General features: G+C 51.2%; 1 protein-coding gene across 5 annotated transcripts in view; it reads left to right on the forward strand.

The window, feature by feature from the left end:
* PRKAR1B (protein kinase cAMP-dependent type I regulatory subunit beta) overlaps positions 1 to 25,425 on the forward strand; it is a 186,798-nt gene that overhangs the window by 8,010 nt on the left and 153,363 nt on the right. For 3 of the 5 annotated variants that reach the window (XM_033194641.1, XM_033194644.1, XM_033194643.1), the window contains exon 2: positions 8,387 to 8,585. In XM_033194641.1, the coding sequence (XP_033050532.1) occupies positions 8,409 to 8,585 (177 nt within the window). In that variant the 5' untranslated portion in view covers positions 8,387 to 8,408. Of the gene's footprint in view, positions 1 to 7,151; positions 7,185 to 7,329; positions 7,526 to 8,386; positions 8,586 to 25,425 lie in introns of those variants that run through there. The other 2 variants (XM_033194645.1, XM_033194640.1) reach the window with 2 other exon arrangements.

Consider the following 25,425-nt stretch of genomic DNA (forward strand, 5'->3'; position numbering starts at 1 on the left):
AGACCGAATAGCTATAAACCGGATGACAGAGGCAGGGCAGTAGGACAGGATGGCCAATATGTTACAACAAATGAAACAGGCCTTGGGATGCTGAGACAGGAGAATCGCTTGAGGCCAGGCATTCAAGACCACCTGGGTAACATAGTGACATGCCGTCGCTACAAAGAAATATAGAAACTTAGCTGGATGCAGTGACTCACACCTGTAGTCCCAGGTACTTGGGAGGCTGAGGTGGAAGGATTGCTTGAGCCCAAGAGTTTGAGACCAACCTGGGCAACATAGTGAGACCCCCATCTCTACAAAAAAATAAACAATTATGGCTGGGCGTGGTGGCTCACGCCTGTTATCCCAGCACTTTGGGAGGCCAAGGCGGGTGGATCGCCTGAGGTCAGGAGTTCAAGACCAGCCTGACCAACAAGGTGAAACCCCATCTCTACTAAAAATACAAAAATTAACCGGGCGTGCTGGCAGACACCTGTAGTCCCACCTACTCGGGAGGCTGAGACAGGAAAATTGCTTGAACCCGGGAGGCGGAGGCTTCAGTGAGATGATATCGTGCCACTGCACTCCACCCAGGAGCGAGACTCCTTCTCAAAAGAAAAAAAAAATAATAAGCTGGGTGTGATGGGGTGCACCTGTAATCCCAGCTGCTCAGGAGGCTGGGGTGGGAGGATCACTTGGGCCAGGAAGATTGAGGCTGTCAAGAGCTATGATCATGCCACTGCACTCCAGCCTGGACAACAGAGAGATCTTATCTCATTAAAAAAAAAAAAAAAGCCAGCTGGGCGTGTTGGCGCACGCCTGTAATCCCAGCACTTTGGGAGGCCGAGGCAGGTGAATCACGAGGTCAGGAGATCGAGACCATCCTGGCTAACACGGTGAAACCCCATCTCTACCGAAAATACAAAAAATTAGCCGGGCATGGTAGCAGGTGCCTGTAGTCCCAGCTACTCGGGAGGCTGAGGCGGGAGAATGGCGTGAACCCTGGAGGCGGAGTTTGCAGTAAGCTGAGATTGTGCCACTGCACTCCAGCCTGGGCGACAGAGTGAGACTCTGTCTCAAAAAAAAAAAAAAAAGCCTATAAAAGAGATGAAGATCTGTATCTTACCAAAATGAAACAGGAAGAAGTATGTAAGAGAAGAGGTCAGGGATATGGAGAACAGAAGCAACAATGCTAATATCTGTTGAACAGATGTCCCAGGAAGACAGAAGAAAAGTGGGGAGTAGGAGGTATTTGAAGGGATAATGAAGACACATTTTCTAGAGTTAAAAATGAGTCAGGCTGGCCGGGCGCGGTGGCTCAAGCCTGTAATCCCAGCACTTTGGGAGGCTGAGACGGGCGGATCACGAGGTCAGGAGATCGAGACCATCCTGGCTAACATGGTGAAACCCCGTCTCTACTAAAAATACAAAAACTAGCCGGGCGAGGTGGCGGGCGCCTGTAGTCCCAGCTACTCGGAGGCTGAGGCAGGAGAATGGCGTAAACCGGGAGGCGGAGCTTGCAGTGAGCTGAGATCTGGCCACTGCACTCCAGTCTGGGCGACAGAGCGAGACTCCGCCTCAAAAAAAAAAAAAAAAAAAAATGGTCAGGCTGGGCACAGTGGCTCATGCCTGTAATCCCAGCACTTTAGGAGGCTGAGGTGGGTAGACCACCTGAGGTCAGGAGTTAAAGACCAGCCTGGCCAACATGGTGAAACCCCATCTCTACTAAAAATACAAAATTTAGCCAGAAGTGGTGCTGTGCACCTGTAGTCCCAGCTACTTGGGAGGCTGAGGCAGGAGAATTGCTTGAACCCAGGAGCCAGAGGTTGCAGTGAGCTGAGACTGTGCTGCTACACTCCTGGGTAACAGAGCGAGACTGGAAAAAGAAATAAAGGAGGCTGAAGCAGGAGGATATATATATACACACACATATATATACACATACATATATATATACATATATACATGCATATATACATATACATATACATATATATACATATATACACACATATATACATATACAGATATACATATATACACACATATATATACATACACACATATATATACATACACACATATATATACATACACACATATATACATATATATACACATATATATACATATATATACACACACATATATTTGTGTCTGTGGGTCAGGAGTCCAGGCATGGCTTTACTGGGTCCTCTGAAGGCTGTAGTCTATGCTGGGGCTGCGTTCTCATCTGAGGCTCGACTGAGGAAGGGTCCATTCCCAAGTGCACTTGGTTGTTTTCAGCATTTACTTCCTTGGCTGTGGACAAGAGGCCGCCCTCAGCTCCTGGCCATGAGATGCTCTTACAGCCACTCATGACACGGCAGCTGGCTTCCTCAAAGCCAGCAAGGGAGAGAGTTCCCCAGCAAGGCAGATGTTACCATGAATCATATGTGATGCCCATTCCTCACCTTTGCTGTACCCCACCAGGCAGGGGTGAGCCTTAGGACCTGCACACACTCAAGGGGATGGTACCCCACAAGGCATGAGCATTGGGAGGTGGGGACCCTGCGGCCATCTGAGAATGCCCACCACACCCAGGAGCCATGTGTAGAGAAGACTGTTGAGGTTTGTGGCAAAATTTTCTGTGAAATTATGCATCCCTTACCTACACAGTGAACAATGCAAAACTTGAATATTAGAGAACATTGTGTGTGGGTGTCTGTGTTTTGAGGCAAGGTATCACTGTTTCCCAGGCTGGAGTGCAGTGGTGCAATCATAGCTCACTGCAGCCTTGAACTCCCGGGCTCAGGTAATCCTGCCACCTTAGGCTCCTGAATACCTGGGACTACAGCTGTGCACCACCATGCCTGGCTAATTTTTTTTTTTTTTTTGTAGAGATGGGGTCTTGCTTTGTTGCCCAGATGGGTCTTGAACTCCTGGACTCAAGTGATCCTCCTCTTTCGGCCCCCCAAAGTGCTGGGATTGTAGGCATGAGCCGCCATGCCTGGTCACATTGTTCTCTTCTCTTCTCTTCTTTCTCTCTCTCTCTCTTTTTCCTCCCTTCCCCTTCCCTTCTCCTTCCCTTTCCTTTCCTTTTTTTTTTCTTTTTGAGACTGGATTTCATTCCTGTTGCCCAGGCTGGAGTGTAGTGGCATGCTCTCAGCTCACTACAACCTCTGCCTCCCAGGTTCAAATGATCTTCCTGCCTCAGCCTCCTGAGTAGCTGGGACTACAGGCACACACCACACCTGGCTAATTTTTGTGTTTTTTTTGGAGAGACGGGGTTTCACCATGTTGCCCAGGCTGGTCTCGAACTCCTGGCCTCACGTGATCCGTCTGCCTTGGCCTCCCACAGTTCTGGGATTACAGGTGGGAGTCACCGTCCCCAGCTGGAGAATAATTATTACTGTTCACGGTTCCTGGGCTCGTACTATGTGCTGCGTGCTCCATGCTCAGCCTCTCGGCCCTCGCTCCTCGTACGTCCACCTAGATTTGAGGATGAGTGGCCTCTCCCGTCAGCCACGATCACATGCAGTTTCTCCTCGATCCTCAGCTCAGAGAGCTTACGGACGTAGTGCAGTGAACACAGCTGGCCGGGGAAGGCTCAGGAGCCGCACCCAGGAAGCTGACCTATAGATCCCATCTCAAACCACGACACTCTGCAGACTGCCCAGTGGCCAGAGCAGCTTCACAAAGAATCTTTGTTTCCTGTCTGCACCCCAAAAAATATCTGTGTTGGTCTCTTTGCCATGCAGAGTGAATAAAGAATAAGACAAACACCATCCATGCATACTTCGTGCTTTCGACCTAGCAGGGGAGACAGCGATTAAGCCAGCAGCCTTGCCTACCATTATTCAATTGCACGTGTGATGAGAGCTACTAAGGAGAAGTACTAGGAGCCCTGGGCCCTCCGGAGGCAGTGCTGGTGCCTTAGGGAATTGCCCTGTGTAAGTAACATTTTGGTTGAATCTTGGAGGGTGAATTGGAGCTGACAGAGCAAAATTTAGAGGTGTGAGGTATGTGGTGATTGGGAAAAGAATGTGGCTTTGGGCCAGGTGCGGTGGCTTATACCTGTAGTCCCAGCACTTTGGGAGGCCGAGGCAGGCAGATCACGAGGTCAGGAGATCGAGACCATCCTGGCTAACACAGTGAAACCCCGTCTCTACTAAAAATACAAAAAAATTAGCCGGGCGTGGTGGCGGGCTCCTGTAGTCCCAGCTACTCAGGAAGCTGAGACAGGAGAATGACGTGAACCTGGGAGGCAGAGCTTGCAGTGACCCGAGATTGCGCCACTGCACTCCAGCCTGGGAGACAGAGCGAGACTCTGTTTTCAACAACAACAACAACAAAACAGAGAGCGACTGTGGCTCTTTGGTTGGAGTTCTGCAACGCTTGTCATTTGGTCACGATGAATCCTACAGGCACATTCTAGGGGTGAAGTAAGACCCCACAAGGGCTTAGAAATGTGAATACCTTTGCCGAGAAAAATAACAGGGCCCAGCATGGAGGGCGGGCCCTTCCCTATGGGGAGGGGGCATTCTCAGACGCGGGATTTACTGGGACTTCTGAATGGGTGACCCAATCACCAGCTGCACATTTTCAGTCGAGCGCATGGCTGCTTGGGCACCGTGTGACAGCCAGGGCTTGTCACCGGGTAGCAGGGTGGCGATCGACCTGTTGAGGGCCACATGGTTCGATGACCAAGCACAGCTCCTCTGAGCTTACCAGACTCCTCCCTGCGTCTTCATCCAGGAGTATTTAATGGGGTTGTCAGTGTGTGTTGTGGGGGGATTGTGTCAGATCAGGCGTGTATTCACTTGGATGTTCTCAGTTGCAACTAACTAAAAGCAAAAAGCCAACTGGCTTAGGCAGTAGAAGGTAATTATTTATTATTTATTTATTTTGAGATGGAGTTCCATTCGCTCTTGCTGCCCAGGCTAGAATGCAGTGGCGCGATTTTGGCTCACCGGAACCTCCGCCTCCCAAGTTCAAGTGATTATCCTGCCTCAGCTTTCTGAGTGGCCAGGGATTACAAGCACGTGCTACCACGCCTGGCTAATTTTGTATTTTTAGTACAGACAGGGTTTCGTTGTGTTGCCCGGGCTGGTCTTGAACCCGATTTCAGGTGATCCACCCGTCTCAGCCTCCCCAAGTGCTGGGATTACAGGTGTGAGCCACTGCACTTGGCCAAAGGTATTTATTGATGAACATAATTGGGAAGTGCAGATATGGGAAGGGCCTCAGGTTTGGTTTGAGGACGGCTCTGGCTCCCTTTCTCCAGGATCCTGTTTCTTCCCACTTGATTTCATCCTCTGGGACTGATCAGACAGTGAGCAGGACACTAAGGAAGCGTCCACTTCCTTTCCGCACCCCCTTGTTTCCTTTCCTCGGCTCAAGCCAGTAAGGCTGCAGCAAGAGAGGCCTGGAAGTCAGGCAGAAACGTTTCTGCAGGCTGGGGCAGCGGGGGCCACGCCTCGCATTGCTACCAGAGCCAGTCTGAAGAGGGAGTCCTTGCGGGGGGTGGGGGCCACTGGAACAGGGACCTGAGTGGCCGGGAAAAGTGTGAAAGTGAGAGGCAGTGGGAGGTGCCATCATGGCGATGAGGAGAAGAGTTCAGTAGATGTCACAGCTCAGTGGGGCCAGGGGCCGCATGTCTGGTGGGTCAGGTGCATGCTGCCAGCCCCCAAACCTGGGCGATCCTTGTCTCAAAAGGACGCAGGCCAAGGAGCCTACCTGAGGAGGAATCGTAGCAGAAGGAGGCCTTGTGTGTGTGCCTCGGGATCAGAGGGCTGTCCTGTGAGATCAGCCAGAGAGGTGTCTCCACTCTCCTCTAGAGGCACGGTGTGGGGGAAGTTTTTACAGGGAGTCTCCAGAGAACCCCAGGAGAGCCCGGGAGAGAAGCAGCCAGCCCTGGAGCATCTACCCCCAAAGTGAGACACTGCCTCGGTCAGGTGACACCTGGGCCTTTTTTGCTGTCCTTCTCACCAGTCCACCCTGGAGGAGCAGGAGTAATTGGAGGAGGAGGAGGAGGGAGCGGAGGGGCTGTGGGGAGCGCGTGATGGTCCTGCTGGTCAGCAGCAGCTCCAGGCAGGCCAGGGCTGGGAAAGCCAGAGTTCTGAGTGGGTTGTGGGATGGAGTTCAGATTCAGAGACCGGGCCTGGCTCCCTGAGAAAGTCTCAGGACAAGGGCAGGTCTGCCTGAGACGGGTCTGGGGCCAGTGGGCGCTGAGGGTGAGGGCTGAGGACCAAGGAGCTTCGTGTTTGACTCCCGAGGGTAGCCTGCTTGGTTTTACGTTCACCCTGGCAGGAAGAGGCTGAGGCAATGTCAGCCCTGCTGGGGAGCGTGCTGGGCAGGGCTGGTGACCTGCGTAGCGCCTGTGCAGGCAGGTGAGTGGGGGAACAGGTGAGCATGGGACGGGTGAGTGTGAACTGGTGAGCATAGAACAGGGAGGCTGGTCAGGTGAGTGTGGACCAGGTGAGCATGGGAGGGCTGAGTAGAGACGGTATGTGTACAGGTGAGTGTGGTATAGGTGAGCATGAGATGGGTGAGTGGGAGACGGTGAGTGTGTACAGGTGAGTGGGAGATGGGTGAAGATGGGGCAGAAGAGTGGGAGACAGGTGAGCAGGCAACAGGGAAGCCAGGCAGGTGATTGGAGGACCCCGGGGGTGGACAGGTGGGTGGAGGACCCCGGAGGCTGGACAGGTGGGTGTGCACAGGGACGCAGGTGTCATCTTCACAGCCTGAACTGCCTGCCCCTCTCCTGACATTTGGAGCCTCTCTGGAGGGGAGATGGAGTTTCTGCCCCCACCCTGGCAGGATGGGGCAACGGTGTGCGGTAGCAGGATGATGTTTCCTTTCCTGCAGGGCTGGGCTTGTGGGTTAGGACCCTCACCAAGAGGCTCCTCCTAGGCCTCCGTGACCTCTGGACCCCCAGTAAAGGTGGGAAAGAATGTAGGAAGGTCCCGATTTCCCACTGGGCGTCGGGGTGAAGCTGGTGCGCCTAACCGGTGGGAGTCACCTGGGGAAGCAGGGCTGGGCCCACCTGGCCACTCCCTTCTGGCCCCCAAGGCAGAGCGAGACCCCAGGGAACGGGCACGCTTGCTGGGTACGGGACGCAGGGATGTGACCCCGGTGTGAGCAGCTCAGGCAGCCGTGAATGGGGGTGGGAGGGGGAGCCCGGGCCATCAGAGGCGGCTCCACGGCCTGCACCAGCCAGGGTGGGAGACTCAGGGTCTGAGTGTAGGGGGCAGGGGGCGGCGAGAGCGGGGGTCCTGGCCGCGCTGCGCCTGAACCTGCGCCGGTGGGGCGGGGACGGGGAGGGCCTGGGTGGGCCGAGGTTGGGGGGCCCGCGGGGAGGCGGTCGGGGGGAGACCGGCTGCAGGCCCGCGCGGGCTGCGTTGGGGGTGCAGCAGCTGCGCGCGGCGCGGGGGCGGGCGTGGAGGGCGGCGCCGCTGCAGTGCGGGGACCCGCTTGCTCGCTCGCTCGCTCGCCCGCCCGCCGTCCCCGCGCCCCGCGTCCCCGCGCAGCCGCCTCCTGGCCTCTGGCGCCGCGCATCCAGGTACGCGGGGCTGGGCTGGGGTCTGCGCCGGGACCCCTGGGCCTGGGAGGACCCCCGGGAATGCGGACATTTGGGAGGGTTTGCCCCCAACCGGGAGTGGGGCGCGCGGGGCGGGGCCGGGCCTGGGGCGCCGGGTCAGGGGTCCCTGGAGGGTCCTCGCTGGCGCAGAGGCCGGGGCTGGGGCGAGGGACGCGGGGTCTCTGGATGAGCGCCTTCCCGGCGGTCTGGGCAGTCTGGGGGCGGCCTGGCAGGGGGCTGGGGTCCTGCGCTCCGCGGTGCGGTGCGGGCCTGGCCTGACCATGGTGACTTCGCTGCGTGGCCGCCGCATTTGTTCTCCCGCACCCCCCCCCCACCACCGTCGGCTTCCCTTGTTTACCTGCGTTTCTGTCTTTTCCTGTGCAGAGGCCCGCCCAGCCCATCCACAGCCTCACCCTCATCTCTTCCTGCCCTGAGGCCGCGCGCAGGGGCCCCCCAGCATTCACATTTCACACGAGTGCCCCCCCAAAAAAGGGGGATGGAGGAGGGCGAGGCCCTGGAACCCCCGGGCTGGACCCTCAGGGTGCCGGGCCCCCCACTCCTCCTTCCCCGGAATCCTCAGAACTGCAGAAGGGGTTTCTCAGCCGTGCACCCCTGTCTGAGCCCCCTCCTCCCCTGCCGGGGTCTGTTGGGAGGGAAGGCTCTGGGGGTCGTCACGTTTAACACCTCACCTGGCCCCACAGAATGAAGGATCTCTGACAAATGCAGAATCAGTGACTTTCTTCCACGCTCCTGGGAGAAGCCTGGTTCACGCCGCCGCCTGCGTTTATCCGGCGCGCAGCCCCGGGCAGCTCTCAGGCCTGGGGATTTGTGTTTTCTGGACAGGAAGGAAGCAGCCGCCCTCGCCATGGCCTCCCCGCCCGTCTGCCCCTCAGAGGAGGATGAGAGCCTGAAGGGCTGTGAGCTGTACGTGCAACTGCACGGGATCCAGCAGGTCCTCAAAGACTGCATCGTGCACCTCTGCATCTCCAAGCCAGAGCGCCCCATGAAGTTCCTCCGGGAGCACTTCGAGAAGCTGGAGAAGGTGAGTGTCCCCCACCGCCCGCTGCTTCCCTTCGCAGGTGTCCTAGGGCAGAGGCGGCAGCCGGGGAAACCTTCCCTCCATCCTGTGGTCCTCGAGGGTTGGGTGCCCCAGAGACTGTCCGCCATCCTGCAGGTCCTTCCAGAAGCGCGGGGACAGGCCGACCTGGGGTCCACCTTCCCTTGTTTGGTCTCCTGAGATTCATGCCCCGAGCCGGGGTCCTCAGAGCCACGGAATTCTCCCTTCTGCTTCCAGAGGGTTCCAGGTCTTCAGAGCTCTCGTGGAAGGAGGTTCAGGGTTTTAGGTCCAGGTATTTCCGTTGCTTGTGAGGCTCACAGACAGTTTTCAGCTTGAGGAACCGAGAGGAGGGCCAGGCCTAGTTACAGATGCTGTCAGCACTTGGGATAAAAGCAAATAGCTCCCACGGGGTGGCTCACGCCTGCCATCCCAGCACTTTGGGAGGCCAAGGCAGGCAGATCACTTGTGGCCAGGAGTTCAGACCAGGTCAGCCAGGCCAATATGACGAAGCCCCGTCTCTACTTAAAACCATACAAAAATTAGGGTGTGGTGGCACACGCCTGTAATCCCAGCTACTGGGGTGGTTCAGGCAGGAGAATCGCTTGAACCGGGAGGTGGAGGCTGCAGTGAGCCGAAATTGCACCACTGCACTCTACTCTGGGCGACACAGCACGACTCTCCGTAAAAAAAGGAGAAAGAAAATAGCTGCCATGGCTAAGAGGTCGGATTCCACGTTAATCTTGAAGCAGTGAGAGGGGAAAGTGCCCTTCCACCCGTGTGGTCGGGGAGAAGCCCAGGCCTGCTCTTCTCTTCAGGAATGATGCCTCTCATCCTCTTCCTGGCCTCCTGCATCTGGGTTCTTTTCGTAGAAGTGTGTGACTGGGAAGTGGCGGCTGGGACAGGAGTCCCTGTGACAACCCCCCTCCCCCCACTGCATTCCCTCCCTTCTCCGTGGGCTCCTCCGATCCTTGTTCTGGGCCCCACCCCAGGCTCTCTGTGTATCACTATCACCTAAGGGTTCTTGGTCCTTTTATCACAACTTAACTGTCCCCTGTGCCCATCTCTCCTGGGGACCAAATGGGAACTTGGGAAGCCCAGTTCAGGCCAAGGTCTGCCTTTGAGCACCTGTGAACCAGCAGGTCCCCATCCAGCGGTGTTTATGCTTTTGACAGGGGCCTCCTGTGATCACATAGTCCTAACCCAAAGGAGTGAATGTAGCTCTTCCCCTGGAAGCAATCCATGAAAAAACATTTCAAAGTAATGCATGCCTATTTAGGAAAATTTGAAAACTTTGGAAGTGGAAAGAAGAAATAAAAATGTTCTGTAGTCCTCTCTACCGAATTCCCCCTCAAATGTTGTTTTTATAAAAATGTAGTTGTAGGCCAGATATGGTGGCTTATACCTGTAATCCCAGCATTTGGGAGGTTGAGGTGGTAATATCGCTTGAGGTCAGGAATTCGACCTTGTCTCTCAAAAATATTTAAAAAGTTTGCTGGGTGTGGTGGCGTCTGCCTGTGGTCCCAGCTACCTGGAGGCTGAGGTGGGAGGATCACTTGAGCCCAGGAGTTTGAGGCTGTGGTGAACCATGATCACATCACTGCACTCCAGCCTGGGCAACAGAGCGAAACCCTGTCTCAGAAATACATACGCACACACATGCATACGCACACACACATACATACATACATGGATACATACGTACATACGTCTTAGTTGCAGTCACATTATAGATGCAATTTATATTTCATCTTTTTCATTTTTTATAATTTCTTTAAAGACCTCACTTGAAGTGACTGCATAATGTTCTGTGGAAAAGATATAGTAAGGTTTCTCAACCTTTCCCCCATGAGTTGGACAATTTCCCCCATGAGAATGGACAATTTAGTTCTTTCCTTTTTTTTTTTAGTATTAAATATTGGGGCTGGCGGGTGCGGTGGCTCATGCCTGTAATCCCAGCACTTTGGGAGGTTGAGGCAGGTGGATCACTTGAGGTCAGGAGTTTGAGACCAGTCTGACCAACGTGGTGAAACCCTGTCTCTACTAAAAATACAAAAACCAGCTGGGCGTGGTGGCACAGGCCTGTAACCCCAGTTACTCAGAAGGCTGAGGGAGGACGATTGCTTGAACCTGGGAGGTGGAGGTTGCAGTGAGCCGAGATCGTGCCACTGCACTCCAGCCTGGGTGACAGAGCGAGACTCTGTCTCAAAAAAAAAAAAAAAAAAAAGGAAGAAAGAAAAAATTGGGGCCGGCGGGCGCAGTGGCTCATGCCTGTAATCCCCGCACTTTGGGAGGCCCAGGAGGGTGGATCACTTGAGCCCAGGAGTTGGAGACCAGCCTGGCCAACATGGTGAAACCCCATCTCTACTGAAAATACAAACATTAGCTGAGTGTGGTGGTGCATGCCTATAATCCCAGCTACTTGGGAGGCTGAGGCAGAAGAATCATTTGACCGGGGAGGTGGAGGCTGCAGTGAGCTGATTGGGACACTGCACTGCAGTCTAGGTGACAGAGCGAGACTCTGTCTCAAAAATAAATAAAATTTTAAAAAAAGTATATAGGAGGATGTGTGTAGGTTACATGCAAATACAACACCATTTTATATCAGGGACTTCAGCATCCATGGATTCTAGTATCCTTAGAGATTCTAGAACCATCTCCCATGGATACCAGGGGATGACTGTACCACACACCGGGCATCTTAAACAACAGAAACATCTCCTCCCACAGTTCTGGAGGCTGCAGTCTGAGATCAAGGTGTGGCGGGATGGCTCCTTCTGGGTCCGTGCAGGAGAAGGTTCTGTGTCTCCCCCACTCTAGGTGGTGCTGGCGATCTTGGGTGGTCCAGGCTGGAAGTCTGAAATGAAAGTGTGGCGGGATGGTTCCTGGGTCTGTGTGGGAGAAGGTTCTGGGTCTCCCCCGCTCCAGGTGATGCTGGCGATCTTGAGTGATCCAGGCTGGCAGACGCATCACGGGTCTCTGCCTTTATCTTCACATGGCATTCTGCCCCCTGTCAGTGTCTGTGTCCAGCTCTCCCCTTTTCATAGGGACACCAGTCATCCTGGACCAAGGCCACCCCAATGACCTCTTGTAACTTCATCACCTCCGTCAAGACCCAGTCTCCAAATAAAGTCAACTTCTGAGGTCCTGAGGTTAGGACTCCAGAGCGTCTATTTTTGGGGACACGATGCTCTGATCCCAGCGGCCTTCTTGGGCGTGGGCAGGGCAGTTTTTCTCAGGCCTTTCTCCAACAGCAAGCCATTGCTGAGTGAAAATAGCAGGTTGCAAGATAGGATCTGTGGTACAATTCCATTTTTGTCGAAAGTGATGCCAACGATAATGTGTTATATGCAAAGAAAAAAGTCTGAGGGGCGTCCACCAAAATGTTGGTAAGAGTGGTGTCTCAGGGCACAATTACAGGTGATTTTTGTTTCTGTGTTCTGCAGTAGCTGATAGGACCTTTGGGGAGCTTTAGTGAAGTCTTTGAAGTCGCGTGCATGTTCTGCGTGTGGGTGCGTTTAACTGGGAAGAATGCCCCTCAGCTTGCGATGGATTCTCAAAGGGAGCTGAGATCCCCAAATATAAACCACCTAACAGGACCCTAAAATTCCGTGGAGACTCATTTTCTGCTGTGTTTTCTGCACCAGTGAGGTGCTGTGGAATGTGCAATAGAACCGGGAAGTGTGCCTCTGGGTAGGGCAGCATCCTGGTGGAGAGGGGGCAAGGTCTGGGCCACTCCCACGAGGCCAGCCAGGGCTGAGTGGCGGGCAGAAGCCTCTGACGGAGGGTTTTTCTCCACTTGTATCCCAAGCAGGGTGCATGTTTGTGAGGCTTTCACAAAGCACCCGGGATAAAGTCACACAGGCCGGCAGGGATGACCCAGCGCTCGGAGTGCCGTCCGGGCTGGGCCTCTGTTGCTCTGGCCTTCATGAGTGAGTTTTTCTATGGTGGAGACTTAAGCAGACAAAATATTCCTTATTTGGGCCGGGTGTGATGACTCATGCCTGTAATCCCAGCACTTTGGGAGGCCGAGGTGGACAGATCACGAGGGCAGGAGATCGAGGCCATTCTGGCTAACACAGTGAAACCCCGTCTCTACTTAAAAAAAAAAAAAAAAATTACCGGGTGTGGCGGCGTGCGCCTATAGTCCCAGCTACTTGGAGGCTGAGGCAGGAGAATCACTTGAACCCAGGAGGTGGAGGTTTCAGTGAACCCATATTGTGCCACTGCACTCTAGCCAAGGTGACAGAGCAAGACCCCATCTCAAAACAAAAAAAAAATTCTTTTATTTATTTATTTATTTTTTTGAGACGGGGTCTTGCTCTGTCACCCAGGCTGGAGTGCAGTGGCCGGATTTCTCACTGCAAGCTCCGCCTCCCGGGTTCCCGCCATTCTCCTGCCTCAGCCTCCCGAGTAGCTGGGACTACAGGCGCCCGCCACCTCGTCCGGCTAGATTTTTGTATTTTTTTAGTAGAGACGGGGTTTCGCCGTATTAGCCAGGATGGTCTCGATCTCCTGACCTCGTGATCCACCCGTCTCGGCCTCCCAAAGTGCTGGGATTACAGGCTTGAGCCACTGCGCCCGGCCAAAAAAATTCTTATTTGATGGCAAAACACAGTGTGGGAGTTTCCCGAGCAAGATGTGATTGTTCTGAAGATTATCCAAAATAACGCCGTCAGTCTTTTTTTTTTTTTTTTTGAGACGGAGTCTCACTCTGTCGCCCAGGCTGGAGTGCAGTGGCCGAATCTCAGCACACTGCAAGCTCCGCCTTCCAGGTTTACGCCATTCTCCTGCCTCAGCCTCCCGAGTAGCTGGGACTACAGGTGCCCGCCACCTTCGCCTGGCTAGTTTGACCTATTTTTTAGTAGAGAGGGGGTTTCACCGTGTTAGCCAGGATGGTCTCGATCTTCTGACCTCGTGATCCGCCCGTCTCGGCCTCCCAAAGTGCTGGGATTACAGGCTTGAGCCACTGCGCCTGGCCCAATCTTCTTTTTTGAGACAGGGTCTGGCTCTGTTGTTCAGGCTGGAGTACAGTGGCATGATTTCAGCTCACTGCAACCTCCACCTCTCAGGCTCAAGCCATCCTCCCACCTCAGCCTCCCGAGTAGCTGGAACTACAGGTGCCCGCCACCGTGCCTGGCTAATTTTTGTGTTTTTTGTAGAGATAGGGTTTCTCTATGTTGCCCAGGCTGGTCTTGAACTCCTGAGCTCAAGCGATCCTCCCTGCTCAGCTTCCCAAAGTGCTGGGATTATAGATGTGAGCCACCACGCCTGGCTCATCTGTTTTTCTTTTTCTTCCCTTCCTTCCCTTCCTTTCCTCCCTTCCCTCCCTTCTTCTCCTTCTCCTCCTTCTCCTTCTCCCCTTCCTTCCTTCCTTCCTTCCCTCCCTCCCTCCCTCCTTTCTTTCTTTCTTTCTTTTTTTTTTTTCTTTTTTTTTTTTTTGAGACGGAGTCTCGCTCTGTCGCCAGGCTGGAGTGCAGTGGCCGGATCTCAGCTCACTGCAAGCTCCGCCTCCCGGATTCCCACCATTCTCCTGCCTCAGCCTCCGAGTACCGGGACTACAGGCGCCCGCCACCTCGCCCGGCTAGTTTTTTGTATTTTTTAGTAGAGACGGGGTTTCACCATGTTAGCCAGGATGGTCTCGATCTCCTGACCTTGTGATCCGCCCGTCTCGGCCTCCCAAAGTGCTGGGATTACAGGCTTGAGCCACCGCGCCCGGCCTCTCTCTTTCTTTCTTCCTTTCTTTCCTTTCTTTCCTTTCTTCCTTCCTTCCTTCCTTTCCTTCCTTTCCTTCCTTTCCTTCCTTTCCTTCCTTTCCTTCCTTCCTTCCTTTCTTTCCTTTCTTTCCTTTCTTTCTTTCTTTCTTTCTTTCTTTCTTTCTTTCTTTCTTTCTTTCTTTCTTTCTTTCTTTCCTTTCTTTCCTTTCTTTCTTTCTTTCTTTCTTTCTTTTTCTCCTTCCTTTCCTTCCTTTCCTTCCAATTTTTTTTTTTGATGGAGTTTTACTCTTACTGCCCAGGCTGGAGAGCAGTGGCATGATCTCAGCTTAGTGCAACCTCTGCCTCCTGGGTTCAAGCAATTCTCCTGCCTCAGCCTCCTGAGTAGCTGGGATTACAGGCACGCGCCACCACGCCTGGCTAATTTTCTATTTTCAGTAGAGACGGGGTTTCACCATGTTGGTCAGGCTGGTCTCGAACTCCTGACCTCAGGTGATCCACCCGCCTTGGCCCCCCAATGTGTTGGGATTAGAGACGTGAGCCACAGTGCCCGCCTCATCTGTGTTTTTCTGCATGAACAGGTCCTGCATTTTTATTGCTGGCAGTGTCCTGTTGCATAGATGGATTGCAGCTTGTCTGTCCTGTGCCCTGTCTAGGAACACTTGGATCCTTTCCAGTTTTTACCGACTACAAATAAAGCTGCTATAAATATTCGTCTTACAGGTTTTTAATGTGGAAGTAGGTTTTTATTTCCCTTGAGTAAATATTTAGTAGTGAGATTCCTGGGTCATAGGGTAAGTGTATGTTTATAAGAAACTGCCAAACTGTTTTCCAGGATGTCTGTCCTATCTTGTGTTCCAAGCAGCCATGATTCTTGTTCCTCAGTATCAGCAGCCTTTGATACTGTCAGTTTTAAAAAACGTTTAGCCATTCTAATAGGTATATGGTGGCACCTAAAGTGGTTTTCTTTTTTTTTTTTTTTTTTTGACGGAGTCTTGCTCTGTCACCCAGGCTGGAGGGCAATAATAGCATGATCTCGGTTTGCTGCAGCCTCTGCCTCCTGGGTTCAGGTGATTTTCAAGCGATTTTCCTGCCTCAGGCTCCCGAGTAGCTGGGATTATAGGCATGTGCCACCACGCCCGGCTAAGTTTTGTATTTTTAGTAGAGATGGGGTTTCACCATGTTGGCCAGGGTGGTCTTGAACTCCTGACCTCAGCTGCCCCACCCGCCTGGGCCTCCCAAAGTGCTGGGAATACAGGCATGAGCCACCGCGCCCGGCCCTAAAGTGGTTTTATTTTACATTTCCTGATGACTAAAGTCGTTGAGGATGTTTTCATACACTTATTTTCCACTCAAATATCATCTTTGGTGAAGTGTCTGTTCACGTATTTTGTCCGTGTTTCTCATTAGGTTGTCTGTTTTCTTACTACTGAGTTTCAGAATTTTTTATAAACTGTCAGATATTTAATTTACAAAATATTTTCTTCAAGCGTGAGGCTTGTTTATTTTTTTATTTATTCTGAGTCAGAGTCTTGCTTTGTTGACCAGGCTGGAGCGCGGTGGCGTGATCTTAGCTCACTGTAACCTGTGCCTCCTGGGTTCAAGTGATCCTCCTGCCTCAGCCTCCCGAGTAGCTGGGATTGCAGGCATCATGCCTGGCTAATTTTTGTATTTTTGGTAGGGATGGGATTTCCCCATGTTGCCCAGGCTGGTCTCGAACTCTTGACCTCAAGTGATCCACCCACCTCAGCCTCCCAAAGTGCTGGGATTACAGGCGTGAGCCACCGCACCCGGGCACAGTTTGTATATTTCAAGGAATTGTTCCGTTTCACTTAAGTTGTTAAATTTATGAATATAGAGTAATATTACCTCATCCTTTTAATGTCTGTAGTGTTTGTATTATTTCATTCCTGAGATGGTAATTTCTGGCTTTTCTTTTTTGCTTGATCAGTCTGACTAGAAGTTTATCAATTTTACTGATGTTTTCAAAGAGTTAGATTTTAATTTCATTGATTTTCTCTATTTTTGTTTAGATTTTATTGGTTTCTTCTCTTATTTTTATTATTTCATTTCTTCTGCAGTCTTTGGGTTTTATCTGTTCTTCTTAAAATTTCTTAAGGTGAAATTTTAGATGATTAAGGCTTTTTGTCTGATAGAAATATATAATGCTACAGATTTTTCTCTAAAGCACTGTTCTAGCTATATTTCACAGATCTTGATATGCTGTATTTTCTATTTAGCCCAAAATATTTTCTGTTTTCCCTTGAGATTTCCTCTTTGGTTCATCTTATTTAGAAATTTGTTGTCTAATTTCCAAATATTTGGGGATTTTTTTTTTTGATATCTCTCTTTTGTTTATTTCTGGTTTAATTTCATTGTGGTCAGGGAACATACCTTGGGTGATTTTGAGTCTTTATTTGGTTAGGGCGTGGTTTATGGCTGATCATATGCTTTATCTTGGTGAAGGTCACATGTGCCCTTGGAAACAATGTGTGCTGCTGTTGGGTGGCGTGTTCTGGAACTGTTGGGTGGTGTGTTCTGGAACTGTTGGGTGGTGTGTTCTGGAAATATTGGGTGGTGTGTTCTGGAAATGTTGGGTGGTGTGTTCTGGAACTGTTGGGTGGCATGTTCTGGAAATGTTGGGTGGTGTGTTCCGGAAATGTTGGGTGGTGTGTTCTGGAACTGTTGGGTGGCGTGTTCTGGAAATATTGGGTGGTGTGTTCTGGAAATGTTGTGTGGTGTGCTCTGGAAATGTTGGGTGGTGTGTTCTGGAAATGTTGGGTGGCGTGTTCTGGAAATGTTGGGTGGTGTGTTCTGGAACTGTTGGGTGGCGTGTTCTGGAAATATTGGGTGGTGTGTTCTGGAAATGTTGTGTGGCGTGCTCTGGAAATGTTGGGTGGCGTGCTCTGGAAATGTTGGGTGGCGTGTTCTGGAACTGTTGGGTGGCGTGTTCTGGAACTGTTGGGTAGTGTGTTCTGGAAATACTGGGTGGTGTGTTCTGGAAATACTGGGTGGTGTGTTATGGAAATATTGGGTGGTGTGTTCTGGAAATATTGGGTGGTGTGTTCTGGAAATGTTGAGTGGTGTGTTCTGGAAATACTGGGTGGTGTGTTCTGGAACTGTTGGGTGGTGTGTTCTGGAAATGTTGGGTGGTGTGTTCTGGAAATGTTGGGTGGTGTGTTCTGGAAACGTTGGGTGGTGTGTTCTGGAAATGGTGGGTGGTGTGTTCTGGAAATGTTGGGTGGTGTGTTCTGGAAATATTGGGTGGTGTGTTCTGGAAATATTGGTGAGGTCTAGTTGTTTGAGGGGTTGTTCAGGTTAGAGTCTTTTGCATTCTTGCCTTTTTTTTTTTTTTTTTTTTTGAAGCAGAGTCTCTCTCTGTCGCCCAGGCTGGAGTGCAGTGGTGTGATCTCGGCTCACTCCCAAGCTCTGCCTCCCGGGTTCACACCATTCTCCTGCCTCAGCCTCCCGAGTAGCTGGGACTACAGGCGACCGCCACCACGCCTTGCTAATTTTTTTGGTATTTTTGGTAGAGACAGGGTTTCACTGTGTTAGCTAGGATGGTCTCGATCTCCTGACCTTGTGGTCCGCCTGCCTTGGCCTCCCAAAGTGCTGGGATTACAGGCATGAGCCACCGCGCCTGGCCCATTCTTGCTGATTTTTTTTGGCCCCTTGCTATACCTACTACCAAAGAACACCATTGAAACTTCCAAATATGATTTGTCTGTTTCTTCTTTAATTCTGTCAGTTTTTGCTTTATGTGTTTTGGAGCTCTGTTATTAGTTGCATATACATTTGGGTTTGCTATGTTTTCATGGTGAATAAACCCTCTTATCATTATTCAGTGTTTCTCTTTGTTCCTGGTAATTTTCATTGTTCTGAAGTCTGCTTTATCTGATATTAATACAGCCACATTATTAGGATTTGTGTGATTAATCTTTTTCTATCCTCTTATTTTAGCTGTATCAGTGAAGTGTGTGTCTTATAGATAGCATATTCTTGGTTTTCATATTTTATATGATTTGACAGTTTCTGTCTTTTAGTTGGTGTGTTTAGATTATTCACTTTAAAAAAAGAAAACACTTTATTACTATATATGTAGTATATATAGCATATATAGCATAGTATATATTATGATGCATCTTTTTTTTTTTTTTGAGACAAAGTCTTGCTCTGTTGCCCAGGTTGGAGTGCAGTGGCACAATCTCCACTCACTGCAAGCTCCACCTCCCAGGTTCACGCCATCCTTCTGCCTCAGTCTCCCAAGTAGCTGGGACTACAGGTGCCTGCCACCACGCCTGGCTAATTTTTTGTTTTTTAGTAGAGATGGAGTTTCACTGTGTTAGCCAGGATGGTCTCAATCTCCTGACCTCGGGATCTGCCCACCTCAGCCTCCCAAAGTGCTGGGATTACAGACATCAGCCACTGTGCCCTGCCAATTTTTACTTTTAACACTTTCATATACTTTAAGTAATTTAAGAGGGGCAAATAGTCTAGAAGATGTACCTGGGTATTTACCATTTCTATCACTCTTCTGTGGTTCCTGAATTGTTTTTCTTTCCCTCTGGGATCATTTCCCCCACCAGCCTGAAGAATTTGCTTTAGCATTCCTCTTAGAGCAGGATTGCTGGTGACGGATTCTTGGTTTCCTTCATCTGAGAATCTCTCTGGTTTGTCTTCATTCCTGAATGACAAGGACATGTTTGCAGATATAGGATTCTGAGTGGAGAGTGATTTTATTTCAGCAGTTTAAAGATGTCTTCCCATTGTTCTTTATGGTTTCTGATGACAAATCAGCCTTTTGAATCCTCATTTGTTTTGTTTTGTGTTTCTTTTCTCTGGCTTCTTTAATGATTTTTCCTGTGTATTTAGTTTCTCAGAGTTGAAGTACAATGTGTCTGAGTTTGATTTTCTTTGAGTTTCTCTTGTTTTGCTTTGATCTTGAATCTGAATATTTATACCTTTCAACATTTGAGAAGTTTTCAACCATCATGTCTTCAAATATATTTTTCTGTACCAATCTCTTTTTCCTCTCCTTCGGACTCCAGTGACATAAATGTTAGATTTTTAAATATTTTCTCACAAATCCCTGAGGCTCTGTTAAATCTCTTTCCTTCCTTCCTTCCTTCCTTCCTTCCTTCCTTCCTTCCTTCCTTCTTTTCTTTTTTTTCTTTTCTTTTCTTGATAGAGTCGCACTCTCTCACCCAGGCCAGAGTGCAGTGGCGTGATCTCGGCTCACTGCAACCTCTGCCTCCTGGGTTTAGGCAATTCTCCTGCCTCAGCCTCCAGAGTAGCTGGGATTGCAGATGTGTGCCACCATGCCTGGCTAATTTTTGTATTTTGATTAGAGATGGGGCTTAGCCATGTTGGCCAGGCTGGTCTCGAACTCCTGACCTGAGGTGATCCACCTGCCTCAGCCTCCCAAAGTGCTGGGATTACAGGCATGAGCCACGATGCCCGGCTCACCCATCCTTTTGGTGGGATGATTTCTGTTGGTCTCTCTTCAAACTAACCAACTCTATCCTCTGTCATACCCATTCTGCAAATGATCCCATCTAGTGAATTTTAAATTTTCCTACTTTATTTTTCAGTTCTAAAATTTGTATTTATTTTTCAGTTCTAAATTTTTTATTTGGTAGTTCCTCCTCTTCCTACTCCTCCTCCTCCTTTCTTCTTCCTTTTTTCTTTTTAAATAAATTTGATTTCTTTGCTGATAATTCCCCGACCAATTCCAAGAGTGTTCACCTTCGCTTCATGGAAAATAGTTAAAATTGCTGCTTTAGGCCGGGCGCGGTGGCTCAAGCCTGTAATCCCAGCACTTTGGGAGGCCGAGACGGGCGGGTCACGAGGTCAGGAGTTCGAGACCATCCTGGTGAACACGGTGAAACCCCGTCTCTACTAAAAAATACAAAAACTAGCCGGGCGAGGTGGCGGCGCCTGTAGTCCCAGCTACTCGGGAGGCTGAGGCAGGAGAATGGCGTAAACCTGGGAGGCGGAGATTGCAGTGAGCTGAGATCCGGCCACTGCACTCCAGCCTGGGCGACAGAGCAAGACTCCGTCTCAAAAAAAAAAAAAAAAAAAAAAATTGCTGCTTTAGAGTGTTAACCTGATAATACCGTCATCTCTAGCATCTGGAGGTTATCAGCCATGGATTGTCTTTTCCTTTGAGACCAGACTTTCCTAGTTCCTTTTTTTTATTATTCTGTAATTTAAAACTTTTAATTAAAAAGTAAACTTTAATGTCAAAAATGCAAACTTGGGGAAGACAGAAAAGATCACACACAAGGCTGTCACAGCAGCCGGGCAGAGGTGCTCCTCACTTCCCAGACGGGGCGGCCGCGCAGAGGCGCTTCTCACTTTCCAGATGAGGTGTCAGCCAGGCAGAGGCACTCCCTTAGTTCTTGATATGTTGAATAATTTGTCAAGTAACTGGATTATATACTAGACATTTTCTATATTATGTTGTCAAGCTTTGGGTCCCATTAAAATCCTATGGAGAATGTTGATATTTTTGTTTGTTTTAGCAGGAAATCAGTTGATGAGGTTCAGACTGCAAGTTCTCTCTCACCCTTGGTGGGTGATGATGCCAATATGAGTTCCGTTTGCAAGCCTTTGTGGTGCTGCTTCGGCACACCCTTGTGGGGGCTCGTCTGGGACTTGGACATTGTTTTGCTTGCAGCTCAGTCCTCAGCGCCTTTGTTATGGTTCTCTGTGTTCTGTGCATATGAAACTTGGGGTTGACCCTCACGCTTGTATCAGTTCATGGAATTTGGGGACCCCCATTTTGTCCTTTCTCCTCTGTGGGGTTTCTCTCACATTCTCCATCCAAGAGAGATCCTACCTCTGGCACACAAATAAAATATGCCTGTTTCTCTCCTTGCCACCCCTTTCGTAGCCCAAGCTACTGTCCTCTTGACTGAATGACTGCAGAAGCCTCTCTGCTTCCCATCGGGCCTCGTGCTCCATTTTCTACATCAGTCACAGCTGGAGCCATCTTCCAGAAACACAAATTGAACTGCACCCCCTTAAAACCTTCCCAAACCTTCCCAATGCTCTCCTAACAAATCTCAGCTCCTTCCTGCCTCACGGGGTCTGGCTCCTGCTTGCCTTTCCACTGCAGCCTGTAGCCGCCCAAGGGCTCTGGCCAGCACTGTCCTGTCACCTGGAGCATCCTCCCCACCCCTCCTGCAGCTGGCCGCTCTTCAACACTTGCTTTAGGGTCACGGCTGCTTCCTCAGAGAGCCTCTCACCACAACCCTGTCTTGGTGAGCTCAGAGGAGGAGACTGGGCTTGAGCTCCAACCCCAAGTCCCGGCTCTGCAGGGAAGGAGGGTCTTTAGTGTCCTCTGGCCCTCCCAGCTCATGACTTGGTGACCATGACAGTGTGTGATGGACTGAGGTGGTATCTGCCCACTCCTTCCTCCAGCCGTGCCCTCTGCCCTTCCTACCCAGGGTGTTCCTGCGTTGGGAGGGGCCCTGACCATCAGCGCCTTCCTGCTTTGGGAGTCAGTGCCTCCCAACGCAGGAACACCCAGATACGGCACGTGGTGCTTTGCATACTTTATCTCATCAAATTCTCATGCAGGCCTGGTCAGATGAGATGTTTACACTCCCGTCTTACAGATGAGAAAATGGGTGCTGGAGAGAGAACGCTGGTTCTCCAGGGTGAGCCAGGGAGAGTCATGGAGCTGGATGCAAACCCAGGCATGCCTCTAAGGCCACACCCTTCCCACCTTGCCTGTGGGCCCTGGCCGCCAGCGTGTTGGGGCAGGGTGCAGGGTTCTCCCGGGGTTGGCTCTGATGGTGGATCCCCCGCCTTCTGCTTCTTTCTTGTCCTCCATCCTAGGAACTCAGGCTTCTCCGCCTTTGCACTACAAGGCTGGTTCCTGTGTGTGTGGCAGGCTGGAGTGGCAGCTGATTCAGCTGAATCCCCAGCTGCTGCTGCTGTGTGGGGAGAGGTGGGGTGGGGGGGACAGCTGCCATGGTGAGTGAGTGAGTGAGTGCGCACGTGTGTATGAGTGACATGTACACACGCTCGCCCAGATGCACACACAGGCACAGACAGGCAAGGATGTACTCTCGCCACCGAGGGGAAGGGTACGTGGAGTCGTACGTGCACATGCATTAAAACACATGCACTTACCCAGATGCATAGCTGTGCGCACACCTGGACATACTCAGCTTACCCCGAGAGTGTTGGATGTAAGGGGTGTGTTTGCATGCACGTGTACACTCTCACACACGTACTTAACTAGATGTGTACATGCTCACACACACGTACTGACCTAGATATGTACACGTTCACACATATGTGCACACACTTACATGTACTTACCTAGATGTGCACACACTCACACATACCTATCTGGATGTGCACACGCTCACACATATGTACTTACCTGGATATGTACACACACACGTACACACAAATACATAGATATGTATACATTCACACGTGCGCATGCTCACACATGTACTTACCTAGATACACACACACCACCCCTTACTTAGATGTGCACACACCCACACACGTACCTACCTAGATACACACATGTAGTTACCTTATACACACACCCACACACGTACTTACCTAGATACACGCACACTCACACATACTTAGATACACACACACACGTACCTACCTAGATACACACTCATGTAGTTACCTAGATACACACACACACACGTAGTTACCTAGATACACACACACATGTACTTACCTGGATACACACAGATACATGTACTGACCTCGATACACACACACTCACACACACATACTTACCTAGATGTGCACATGTGCACACGTACGGACGTGCCATCTGCTTCTGAAGGTGAGCAGGGCTCTCGCCTGTGCTCACACCCTTCTGTGTACACTCTGCCTCACTAGGACTTGCATCTTCATCTTCTATTTTTATTTTATTTTATTAATTTTTAATTTTCTTAATTTTTTTTTTTTTTTTTTTGAGATGAAGTCTCGCTGTGTCACCCAGCCTGGAGTGCCGTGGTGTGACCTCGGCTCACTGCAAGCTCCGCCTCCCGGGTTCACACCATTCTCCTGCCTCAGCCTCCCTAGAAGCTGGGACTGCAGGCACCCACCACCACGCCCGGCTAATTTTATTGTATTTTTAATAGAGACGGGGTTTCACCGTGTTCGCCAGGATGGTCTTGATCTCCTGACCTTGTGATCCACCCACCTCGGCCTCCCAAAGTGCTGGGATTACAGGCGTGAGCCACCGCGCCCAGCCTAATTTTCTTAATTTTTTATAGAGATGAAGTCTCCCTATGTGGCTCAGGCTGGTCTCGAACTCCTGACCCCAAGTGATCTGCCTGCCTTGGCCTCCCAAAGTGCTGGGGTTACAGGTATGAGCCACCGCGCCAGGCCCGGCCTGTTAATTTCTAATTCCTCCCCTCCCCTCCCCTCCCCTCTCCTCTCCCTTTCCCTTTGCTTGCTGTACTCTCTGTGTGAGGCCTAGTACACAGTAGGTGCTCAGTAAATGAAGACCTTGTGTTTCTCTTCCAACCTTGCCACTGAATGGTTGGGTTCCCCTGAACAAATCCTTTACCCTCTCTGGGCCTCGGTTTCCCCACCTCATGGCTGGGGATGATTTGCCCCTGCTAGGTGGGCTTATGGGCCCTGGCCTGGGGTTAGTACCATCTGACCCCTCTCCTGGAGACCCCTGGTCCTCAAATACAACTGGCCCTTGAGACTTAGGGTTTCCCAAAGTGCAGAGAGGCTGTCTTCGTGCTGCTCATAGAACTGCCTGGGGGAGGTGGTCCAGAAACACCACTCATGCCTGCCTGGCATGCGGCGGACAGCCCCATGGAAGCCTAGACACCCTCCGTGGAAGGCATCAGGCGGGGTGGACAAGCCGCGTCTCAGAAATGTCGAAGGCATCAGCCAGGGTGGACCAGCCGCCTCTCAGAAATCCCTTTCAGTGGGAGGGGGCAGGCTGTGTCCCTGTGGGAGCGAGAACCGGGCCGCAGGCAGGAATGAGGAATTCCATTGCCAGTAAGCCCAGCGTGTAGGCTTCTCTCAGGAGGATAAACTTGGGTCCAAAAAAATCTCTTTAGATTCCATCCCCACCCCAGACCCCGCCCAGATATTTTCTTTTCTGGGCTGAATGTCTGTACTTCATCCCCCTATGTGGGACGGGACAGGACCAGGACAATCCCCAGGGCCGGGCTACTCCATTCTGGGGCACATTCTGGCCACGGAGCTTTCTGGAAACCCTGTTCCCACAGTGTCGTTACAAAGATGTCTTTGGCCTGGAAAAGCCTGTCCCGGCCCCACGACCTCGACCGTCCTGCAGCTCAGACTATGCATCAGTATGAAAACAGAAGACAGGAAGTGGGGGCTGCAAAATGAGAGGCCTTCCCGGAATCCCAAGAGGGGAAGGGGAAGGGGAAGAACGGCCTGGCATGTGCACAGGCAGAGCCCGTGAGCGGTCACCCCTGCGTGGCCCCGGGGAGGGTCTCTGCTCACCGTCCCCCTTTCTCCCAAGGCCTCCTGAAGCAGCCTGTGTGTTTGAAACGACATGTATCCTGCCTAGTCTGACTCCTCAGCTGCCAAAGATGGGAAGTCCCGTCGTGCCAGGACAGGCAGAACTCTTCCAGCCAAGAGAATGGGACCCCAACCTCGTTCCTTGAAGTAGAGCAGCTTCTGGTTCCTGCGAAGGGAGAGCCCAGGGTCCTTGCCAGAGCCATGAGGCCCTGGGCCAGTCTTTCCTCTATGAAGTGAAGTACTTTCAGGCACAGATCTCAAAAGCTAAGTCCCACTGAGGCTGGGTGCGGTGGCTCACCCCTGTCATCCCAGCACTTTGGGAGGCGGAGGCAGGTGGGTCACCTGAGGTCAGGAGTTCGAGACCAGCCTTGCCAACATGGTGAAACCCCATCTCTACTAAAAATACAAAAATTAGCCAGGCGTGGTGGCTGGTGTCTGTAATCCCAGCTACTCAGGAGGCCGAGGCAGGAGAATCGCTTGAATCCGGGAGGCGGAGGTTGCAGTGAGCCAAGATTGTGCCATTGTACTCTAGCCTGGGCAACAAGAGTGAAACTCCATCTTAAAAAAAAAAGTTCCATTGGGGCTGGGTGTGGTGGCTCACACCTGTCATCCCA

The sequence above is a fragment of the Trachypithecus francoisi genome, unplaced genomic scaffold (genome assembly GCF_009764315.1).
Source record: "Trachypithecus francoisi isolate TF-2019V2 unplaced genomic scaffold, Tfra_2.0 Lachesis_group4, whole genome shotgun sequence".
Classification (NCBI taxonomy): Eukaryota; Metazoa; Chordata; class Mammalia; order Primates; family Cercopithecidae; genus Trachypithecus; species Trachypithecus francoisi.